This window comes from Trachymyrmex septentrionalis, unplaced genomic scaffold (genome assembly GCF_001594115.1).
Source record: "Trachymyrmex septentrionalis isolate Tsep2-gDNA-1 unplaced genomic scaffold, Tsep1.0 scaffold44, whole genome shotgun sequence".
Lineage (NCBI taxonomy): Eukaryota > Metazoa > Arthropoda > Insecta > Hymenoptera > Formicidae > Trachymyrmex > Trachymyrmex septentrionalis.
In genome coordinates, this window is record NW_017305611.1 from 435,950 (window position 1) to 447,233 (window position 11,284).

At 31.7% G+C, this 11,284-nt stretch overlaps 1 protein-coding gene across 5 annotated transcripts in view; it reads left to right on the forward strand.

The window, feature by feature from the left end:
* The window catches only part of LOC108751403 (voltage-dependent calcium channel type A subunit alpha-1), a 195,090-nt gene that overhangs the window by 172,618 nt on the left and 11,188 nt on the right, over positions 1-11,284 (forward strand). For 2 of the 5 annotated variants that reach the window (XM_018491561.1, XM_018491563.1), the window contains 9 exons: positions 435-518; positions 2,471-2,515; positions 3,843-3,959; positions 4,154-4,219; positions 6,116-6,207; positions 7,986-8,470; positions 8,771-8,875; positions 8,950-9,053; positions 10,296-10,352. In XM_018491561.1, coding sequence (XP_018347063.1) covers positions 435-518; positions 2,471-2,515; positions 3,843-3,959; positions 4,154-4,219; positions 6,116-6,207; positions 7,986-8,470; positions 8,771-8,875; positions 8,950-9,053; positions 10,296-10,352 — 1,155 coding nt within the window. Of the gene's footprint in view, positions 1-434; positions 519-2,470; positions 2,516-3,842; positions 3,960-4,153; positions 4,220-4,812; positions 4,905-6,115; positions 6,208-7,985; positions 8,471-8,770; positions 8,876-8,949; positions 9,054-10,295; positions 10,353-11,284 lie in introns of all 5 variants that reach the window. The other 3 variants (XM_018491562.1, XM_018491564.1, XM_018491565.1) reach the window with 2 other exon arrangements.

Genomic DNA, 11,284 nt, shown 5'->3' on the forward strand with positions numbered 1-11,284 from the left:
CAAGATGATTTTTGAATAAAATTATATTTGAATATATCTTCTATATATATTTTTGTTTACATTCGGAGCCATACAAGCGTTTACAAACGGAAATAAAATTTAATTAGAGTGATACTTCCTAAATTTAAAATTTTGATTAAAAGTTACTATTAGAAAATTAGGAAACATTATCTACTAACTACATATATTCGTTCTTAATTGCGTATTGAATCTTCCTTTTTTGGAGTTCTTATTTATTCTTGTTTTTCATAGTGTCTTGACTTTGCTCGTGTACAGAGTTATATATCGATAATTAAAGTTTTGATTTGCATTTGTTGCGATGGAAAATGTGTCAGAGCTGTTTAGCGAGCTTCGGGGTAGTAGAAATAAATACTTAATCGGGGGATGATAAGATTATTTTGCTAATCAATTCTTTTGATTGTTTCCGCGAGCAGAACTTCTTCAAGGATGCCTGGAACACCTTCGATTTTATCACGGTGATCGGCAGCATCGTGGACGCCCTCGTGATCGAGTTCGGGGTACGTAGAGCACCGGAACGTAGCGGAAAAAAGAGTATAAGTGTGTTAATTGCGTTTTAGCTACTAAAACCCGTAATAGAAATCTTCCAGGTATATATATATATGTAATCGGGAATCTTCCAGGAAACCCGAGGCTAGGCTGTGATTACGATAGTTGCTTGCTCTGATGAAAAGTCATTCCGATGAAATCGCGCCAAATGTCAGAATTGATCTTTCACGTTGATGCAAATGAATGATGATTATATCATAAACAAATTAGATGAGAAGCTACATTTTGATGTATCTGATGTACGATAGATATAATACTAATTGTGTCAAATTTACATAAAGAAAACATTATTATAATGAATGTTTAATTACTTTCAAAATTGTATAATTAATATATGTTGAGACTTGATGATTGAAAATTAAAAGTTTAAAATTGAAGATTTATGCATGCAAAGAACTTCAAATTATATATATTTTTTATTTTAAAGAAATATATTATTATTTATCGTAAGATTTTAGGTCGAGACTTTTTATTTATGTCATATCACCGCGACTGTTTCAACATGCTAGATTGATTCTCATGTTCGAGATGAATTTGTTGGAATGTCACTTTTTGTCGGAACATGCATCTATAATAGTGGCCCTTAATCATCGCGGCAGTGTTGCTTGATGTATACCTTTGTCTTTCGTTTAACCCTTTTGCTGCTTACTTAGATTCGCCGTGCAAAGTCCGTGTGACGAACTAGCAGGTAAATTACGACAACCGAAGTACCTCGAACACCTTTGTATGTATTACCTTTTAGCTTCGTGCTGCATTCATACGCTACATACATCACACTGTACATCGCTACATTTGCACAGTATACATTTACGCAATTATATAGTAAAACAGTTACATGTACATAAACAGGAACATGTTCCCGATACCAATCCTTTCCATTCTTTGTATTAGAACATTTCTTTCTACATATGATTGATATCCTGTGATTTAGATTAACCAATGTCAGTTGTAGTTTGGAGGTAGAAAAGGAGCTATACTATATAGAGTATTAATACTGTATAGAGTGATACTGTATAGAGTATTGCTCGAAACATTTCTTCCAATCACATAATGACGTTGATTATTTCGGTTCTACTGATGTAGCGATTACAATTTAGCCGGTAATATATGTAGGATATGAATAATATTAATTCTCAATTTTTTACAAGGGGGAGGGCCAAATAATGTACCCACAAATTTTATCTAACTTTAAATATATTTTAGTACTTACTCTTCACTAATCCGAGCAAGTGATACAACGAAATATTTAAATATTCGCAAGAAACTTGCATCGAAAGGTATTTGTGCACTTTTTTTTATGTAAATTTTTACGAAATGTGCATTTAATAAATGATTAGGCAATGCATATAACAGAAAAAATGTTATTTTATAACTGTAATATTATTTCAATACATATTTTAACATCTGCCACCATACGAATAATATCGATTCGTGATACAATTTAATTAAAAATTCAAAAATTATCCTTTTTTTCCATTCTTTCGCGATACAAATCGCAAACACTTTGAATATTGCTTGAATATGCCACTTGTCCATGAATTGAAAGTGACGATATGTACTCAAATATATTTAAAGGTGAAATTTGTATGTACATTACTTGTTCCTCCCCTTCAATATAATATATGTGTCAAAATCTGTATATATTTGCTGCCTGCGCTTGTAAAATATCTTTTTATAAAGATATGTCTTTATTAGAAATACAGGTAAGAAAATAGCTAGAATTTATCGTGAAGTGAGTATTGGTCCTGATATTAAAGTGAACTGCTTATGAAGTTACTCATCGCCAGTGTTGATTGCCAGTCATTAGTATTTCTGTTCTCATTGTAATTATCAAAAGTTGAACAATCAGAAGCTCAATATTGGAGATGGAATAATCTCGCAATCTCACATATTTCTGTAATAGGACCGATCGAGCGTGCCCAGTGGTGGCCAGCTAGGCGAAAAGAAGGTATAAAATTACTATCCAGTTTTTATGTTGACGACATAAGTTGGAAGAAGTTATGACATTGCAAGTACAGAACTAATATTAAATACCGCAACTCTCTAAATTTAGTTTCTGTGTAGATATTCAAAATAAGTCTTTCTTTATAACTCCTGTTTCCGAAAAGCTGTAATTATTATTTCAGATATAGATATCTTTATATTATCGTTTCCGAATATTTATATTAGCAACAATTATGGTAAAATGGTGATGACGATCGATATGATTTCATTTGTGATTATTTGCAAGCAAGAGGAGGGAACTGGATTTCGAAACTAGTATTTTCTCGAGGCCTTTGCTAAGTCATTTTTAGATTAAGTCACTTTTATCCCGTTTATTTATCCTGTGCATGTACTTTTCAGAATACATAAACTATTCGTACATTACACGAACAATCTCGAACATTTTACAACACTGATACTACGAATCCAAACAGTTATCACACTATGTAGTTACATTACTTAACAATATTTTAAAGGCATATGGATGCGGTGTTTAATCTATCTCGATTTCAATTTATTAATTGTCTTTGTAACGTAATAGTCGGGGACATGATTCAATCGTTACAGCAAAAGGGTTAATGAAATTTAAATATAATTACGTTGTAATTACGTTGCAATTCAATAGTTTGATTATTATAGTAAAACATGATTCTTTATTAAAATAATTAAACTCGAGAATTATCAATACATTGATTTAGAATTAGTTTACTTAAATTTGTACTGATAAAAAAATGAATAAAATAAGTAAATCATGAACGCATCAATTCAGAATTAGTCTATTTAAATTTATATTTATATATGAATTAAATATTATATATAAAGATTAAATATTAAAAATGTGTAGAAATAAAAGACTTTTATAATAAAAAAAGAAGGAAACACTACTAGAGCTTAATCTACTGAAATATACAACAGAAATACAATTAGTTACTTGATAAAAATATATTCTGTTTATTTCTACAATAATACTAATGATTAGCAGTTATTAGTAATATTTACAATTAGTTCCACGTTTCTTTCGGCAGTGATTTTGTATTCCTAAAAATGATCTTCAATTTTATCAAGGTTTTAATTGCTCTTGTTTTTACATCTTTTCGAGAGAATGTCAGTTAATTCCATAGCTTCGTTCGTGCATCGTTGAGGACAGGAAAATAGAGCACGTCGAAAGGATTAATATCCTTCGACGCGAAATATGCAATGTCGAAACATTGCACGCACGAAGCTCCGTTCTGGCGCGCAATAAGGAGTCGGCATTTTGTGGGGTTAAGTGCAATTTCCTCTGTCCCCTGCAGGAGAACTTCATCAACGTCGGCTTTCTGAGGCTCTTTCGCGCCGCCAGACTGATCAAACTACTGAGACAGGGGTACACGATACGTATTTTACTCTGGACCTTCGTACAATCCTTTAAAGTAAGCACGTCTCGTTAAATTAAATTCTAATTTTTTTAATTATTGATTTGCACCCCTTTAATTCATACGTGCCAACAGCGGTTATTATTTCTTATCTTTCAATATCCTTGATCGTTATAAATTTTGCTTCATTCATCATCAGCTTCTAGGATTAATTATCGAGATAACGATAATAAAAACCTATTTTCTTCCAGGCTCTGCCTTACGTTTGTCTCCTCATAGCAATGCTGTTCTTCATCTACGCTATCATCGGTATGCAGGTATGAATCCTCTTCCGTAGCTTCGATTTCTCACGAAGTTCCTACGAATTTGTCCTTTAAATGTATTTTTGGGGGATGTGCAGAAGGGTGCAGGATTGAAGTAACATGATTATTCAAGGAAGACCTAAAAATTTAATAAAATTGGAAATTTCGCAAGATTAAAAATATTATTATATAGAAATATATGTAAATTGAATAATACTTATCTTATATTCTACGTGAAAGAAACAGATGCGGAATTGTTTGTGGTCTTACACAGAAAAGATTTTCGAACTTTTATAGGTAATTGATTCTGTACGGAAAAAATAGCAGCTTTAATTGATTAAAAAACATAACTGGCCAATGATCTTCAAGATCGATGGCTTATCTATACAAAGTAAAGAATTATCGCTAACGTGCAATGTCATTTAGATATTTTTCTAAAAACGAGAGCCGTGCAATTATCTCAGCTTCGAATCGGGTGAGAAACGGCGTGTCAAAGTGATCTCGAAGTAGTTTCTGGCACGCGTAACCTTGCAGATTGGGAATTTTAAGTGACAGACAGCAGATCCCCCCGGTGGCCATTAAGTGACCCTGAAATTGTCCGTTGTCAGGTCTTTGGCAATATATCGAACGATCCGGAAACAGCGATCGATGATCACAACAACTTTCAGTCCTTCTTCGCCGGTCTTATGTTGCTTTTTCGGTGAGTCGAGCAGCTAGATTGACTGCCGGTTCGATGGCGACGAATGAGATGACCTCTGGCCACTTATCGGCTGGTCCAATTATTATTTCTCTTTCGTTTGATAAAAACATCTTCTAAAATAAGCTAACGGTTTTATTATCTTTTAAAAGTAAAAAGAGATTTTTCTTTATTTGTTTGCTCAAAATTTATCTTTGTGAGAGAGAAATGATTTTAGCGCACAGCTGGTTTATCGTCGCGATCTTTTACGATGTTTCGCAGGATAATATCATAAAAGGAATCTACGATGTCATAAAAGACTTTCGTATTGATTATTATAAAAGAAATATTGTGCGTTAAATGTGTTTTTACAACATTTAAATATTTTATGACAAAAGACTATTTTTCTCTAAAGGAAAATAGTTTTATAGTATGATTGCAATATATTGATCACCAGCCATTCTTTTTCAATTCCGAAGAAGCACCGTTAAAGATCTCGCGCGATACTGATGGGAGATACGTCATCGACCGTAGAGTGAAAAGTTGAAAGGGATATATATAAAAAGTGTGGTCGTCGTAAATTACCTCTAGAGTAATGCTTTGTTGGCATGAGAGTAAGCTGCTCGACGTGTTAATCTGTTGTGACTCATCCTAATTAGTAACAGCCCTATAGATGCCTGCGTTAAGTTAAAGTCTTGAAGTTTTAATTAAGGTAGTGCTTGAGAGAATGAATTATATAATAAATATTAATTAGTATTTTATCGAGCAAATGTGTAATTTTTCATAAGCTTACACTTGTTTGTAACCGCTATGAAATCATCCGCAAAAAATTAATTATTAAAATGTTGTTAAAATAAAGTTTTTTAGAAATTAGAATTTTTAGTGATGTAAATTAATCACAATCGTAATTTGATCATTTGTTTTAATCCACAAATTTTGTTTATACTTTAGTTCTCTCGAGTACACCGTGTATTTGTTGAAAGAAAAAGTATGAGAAACTGTAGTTAGAGAATTGAATTCTATAATATACTCATTATACACGCATACACAAAACCGTGATCGAAGCGATACAAAAATTAAAATTAGTGATTATCCAGCGAGAAAGAAAGCAGAGGACATTCCAATTATTTTTGATATTTCTTTATTATTTAAAAAAAAAAGCATATTTGGTAACGCAAATTTATAATGCCGCTTGTGCCTTTTGGCTGCGGCCCTCTTCTTTCTGTGGGTCTCAGGTATTCGGTAACATCAAGCTGGATCCTGATACCTCTATTACGAAGCACAACAATTTCCAAAGCTTCATACAAGGTCTGATGCTACTTTTTCGGTAAGTAACGCCACGCAAGAGGAATTTAGCTAACTGTTTAGCCATTGAATTTGACCACGTGACTATCAGCGCGATTTGCAAAACAATCGAATGAGCTTTCACGCTCAACACCTGCGGCAAGCTACCTATCAGCTCACTTATCATTTTGTTACGAGCACGATGCGGAAGACGATCCACGTTTCCTCAGATTGTGATGCGAAAGCAGATTGATCTTTGGTGACGTCTACGTGACGAGGAATTAATTAATTGAATCACTTATGTGTCGTTAGGCATGTATAGCTAATATTGCAAATATTATTATATTGCATAAGTTGATTGTATTGGTTTATTTTGTCTGAGTTATGAAAAAATTTCAAAGATTTTAATTTCTCTTAGATATTTTCACTACAGCATTCAAAGAGATTTGTGATGATTTAATTCAATCAAAATTTTCAAAAAATATTCAGATATTTTATTACATTCAAGTTAAAATATTAGTACTATAATATATATCTAGTCTAAAAATATTAAACCATTTATTAAATGTATTATTCTCACGTTGAGCGTCCCAAAGTCGCGAAGTCTTCTAATTGTTTAATTCGTATTATTTACGGATGTATGTTCACAGCAGGCCTTTTCGCTTCGATCCAACCATGTTTTACTGTAAAGTTCACAGCACTAAATCGAGCACAAAAGCAAAATCAGGCTATATATGGCATATTCAGAGCAAACAAAATAATACACAGCAGCCTCGTATAGAATTGAGTTCACCGTATTAAGTTCGCAGTATCTAGCTTGCCTTTCATGTTGTGTAAAATATTAGGCTTATGCATGCCGCGCTTGCAAAGAGACTGGAACCTAATTGCTCTCCTCAGTCTCGAAACAGATATACGAAAACATTATCGATTAAAAAAATTGTATTATAACAATTGCTATTAGTTCTTAACAACGATTTTAAATTTTACATTTAAAAAATAGTTAATAATGGATTTTTATTTCTATATAATTCCTATATGCAAATATGAAATATATTGTAGAAATTTAATAAAGCATTTAAAATCTTAAAGAGAAAATTGTAGAAACTGAGGAGATTATAGAAACTAAACTTAATATGCATTGCAAAAGACATAATGTCATAATCCGCCAAAATATCGCATGAATTTTTGTAATTTCTCAATTCAATTTATTTTGCGATTGCAAATAGATGCTGCTTAATAATACTAACTTGGGATTGTTCGTATAGTATAAAAGAATTATACTTGAGACTAAATATTTATGATATAATCTGCTCACAATAAAATTAATTTATTTTCTGTTTAACAGTATAAAACGGGATAAATGTTTCTTGTAATAAGCGTTATTATATAATTTTATTTTTAATTAAAATCTTAAAACATTTTGGTATGCCAATTTGGAATACTTAAAACTATTATCAATTAGTTCTCTAATGAATTCGCATGTTGAATCAATAAAAAAAAATTTTAATTTTTATAATATATACATTTTAACATATTTATATATACATATATCTTAACAATGAATTTGTACAGCTGTCGATATTTACTCTCAAGTATAACAAGTCGCCATAACTTTTGCAGTTAACTAATCTCATAGCAATTTTGTTAAGCGTAATCGGTTAATTTAGAATTGGAAGGTCTGCATGCGATTGGAAATAGCATAATAATCGCGGCTTTTCTGGCATATGCGATGCGCTAGGTTGCTGAAGTATTCACAATTCTTGTTTCTATTGACATGACATGAAAAGCGTAATAGAAATGCTCAATATGCAATTTTCTCAGGTGTGCCACGGGCGAGGCTTGGCCAAACATTATGTTGTCCTGCGTAAAGGGCCGTCCCTGCGACCCAAAAGCCGAAAAGGCCGATCAGGACGGTTGCGGCTCCAACATCGCCTATGCTTACTTCGTGTCGTTCATCTTCTTCTGCTCATTCCTCATGCTGAATCTCTTCGTCGCCGTCATCATGGACAATTTCGATTATCTCACGCGGGATTCGTCGATCCTGGGCGCACATCATCTCGACGAGTTTGTGCGGATCTGGGCTGAATATGATCCAAACGCCACTGGCAAGATCCACTACACGGAGATGTACGATATGCTAAAGAATATGGATCCACCGTTGGGGTTTGGCAACAAGTGCCCAAATCGACTTGCGTACAAAAAGCTCATCAGAATGAATATGCCGGTGGACAGTGATGGCAAGGTGAACTTCACGACAACGCTGTTCGCTCTCATTCGCGAGAATCTCAGCATAAAAATGCGATGTGGTGAGTCCATAGAAATTTATAAAAAAAGGGAAATGGTTACTGTCATTTTGCAGAAAACAATTGTTAATTTATGTAATTTTTCTCAATTCTTGTATGTTTCATGTGTAATGAAGTCAAAGATATTTTTTAAGGAACACATCTTTCATTCTTATAAAAATATTTTCTAAAATTACATCTTAGCATAGACGTTATCAGAAAATAATATATTTTCAATACCTTATTATACATTTATTTTTTTATTTTTTACGTTATCATATCAATTAATCATGCAAATAAGTCCTACTCTTCATTTCGTTTCAGCCGATGAAATGAATCAAGCCAATGAAGAGCTGCGGGACACGATCAGAAGTATTTGGCCTTTACAAGCGAAAAAGATGTTGGACCTTTTGATACCTAGGAATGAAGGTAAAACTTGCTTTTCTTTACTCAACAACAAGATGTATTTTGCAATATCTAATGATTGTCCAATTTTTTTCCAGAATTGAGTAGAGACAAGCTCACCGTGGGTAAGATATACGTCTGCCTTCTGATACTCGAAAGTTGGAGGTCGACGAAGTTTGGTCAGCTAAAACCTGCCGAACAGGTGAGCCTCTTTTTTTCTGTCAAATTAACTATATATTTTTCATGAAAACGATAGCAGGTCCTAAAGATGCATTTCTAGTATTAAGTTTCTTTCGTGGTCCTTCATTTATGATTTTCTTTTGAATTCCGTTCGATTTTCTTGTTTCCTATTAAACAAGTTTGTGAAAGGAAAGTACGATATAAATCGATATAAATAAATATCTATTAAATAAATGATTCTATCTTAATTTTTAAACTACCACTGCAAAGGAATTGGAAAATCAAAATGGAGGATCTCAATTAAGAATGAAATGAACGATTGCCATTGGCTTCTTCGTGAATAGGGCAGCCCGCGAATGAATTTACAAATAGAATATTTTCTGAAAGTCTCATGTAGTCTAGCTTGATCACTCGGAACTTTAATATCATCAAACTTTTTCGAATACAGATGGAGAAATCTCTAAAAGATAGATATACTTGAATTAATTTAAATTTATTAGATTCTGCTAAATATTTAAATTAGCCTTGATATCTTACGAAAAAGTTTATATCAAATTTTTACTGGAAAATAAATCTAATTATACATATATAAAGGAATAATGTTACAAGAAGAAAATAATGTCTTTCCACTGGTGTGATCCCATTAAAACTATTAAAAATGGGACGACAGAAAACAACAAACTATTTAGTCAAATTATTTATGCACAATTGTTCTCTTTATTTATATTAGCTAAGTCAATGTTTGTAGAAATAATTAGATGTGATATTACTTGAACATTGTATCTCGAAATTTGTGCAAGTAATTAATATAGATTATCTGCTTTTGATCTACCGATTGCTATTAATATATTTTAAATAATTTATTTATATAAATCACTTTTAAGATCGATGTTGAATTGAAAAAAAGTTATATTTATATCAATAAAAGAATTTAATTTAATGATAATCGGTAGATCGATTGGATAACAATATTTGTATATCATAGAAAGCCTGAAAATACTGAATGGATTTCAATTAGATTACTAGATAACAAAGAACACAATATTTATTATTTTTTAATTGAATATCTCTTTGAACAACAAAATAATTAGGAATTTTTAAGTAAACGAATTAATGACATCTAAAGAATAGCAGTTAACAGCAATAATTAATTTGCACACAGTAATAAATAATTGATTAAATTATTTTTTTTTTAATATCAAACCGGAAGGATGTTCACACAATTTTCAATCATCTCCTTGTGTCTTTTCTCTTTATTTTCCAGAACGATAACGATCTTATCGATAACGATAATGCTGGGCAAAGTCCTGCAGCCCAGGCGGTAGTACTTACTTTTTCTCTTACTTATTATCTTACTTATTATTATCTTATCTTAACACTGTGTTTTGTTTTTCTTTTGGCTGTACAATTTGTGTTTTTAAATTTTAACCACATTCGTCCGATTCGCATTAATACTGCAAAAGTTTCTTCGATCTCTTTATCGATATCTAACTCTAATATTTTCATAAAAATAACTCATTACAACTTTAAAAAAAGAAACGAATCTTTTGCAGCATATAATTCATTTTTTTCTAAAATAACACTTTTCACAATCCAATTTTTTCTACTTCACTCTTTACTCACATTATCCAGAGGCACACACGATGAATGCAAAAAAAATTCGCATATGCAAAGTGTCTCATGTAATGCGATTTACACGAATTACTTTTTTTTCTTTACGATAAATAAATAGTCTTTTATATATTTTGATAACTTTTTTTACCTCTTTGATATTTTAAATAATAATATATTTATGTGAAACACACATTGCGCGAAATAACTTGTAAATAAATTTTTATGTTTTATTACATATAGTAAAATTAATGCGCCTCTGGTATGTCTTTTTCTATTTTACACTGCACACAATTTTTTTTTACTCGTTATAAGTGTATACGATTACTTTCGACGATACCTTTCTCTCATTTATGTAAAGTAGCCTTTTATTTAACACTAATATAATCATATACACATTACCAAAGGCGTAGCGAAACAGCTATTGTCATCAATATAGCCATATAAAATCATTATCGTATGACATCAGTATATTTAACGAATACGTTGAGTGCGCACATAATAAAACTGTAGAATTATATATTTAAATTAATTTTTAACTTCAAAATAAACTTCTATTGCTATGGCTGCGTTCGCTTTGCCGCTCATTTTAATATTTACTAAACACAAGAATGAAACGACGCTTAAAGCGTTGTGAACGCA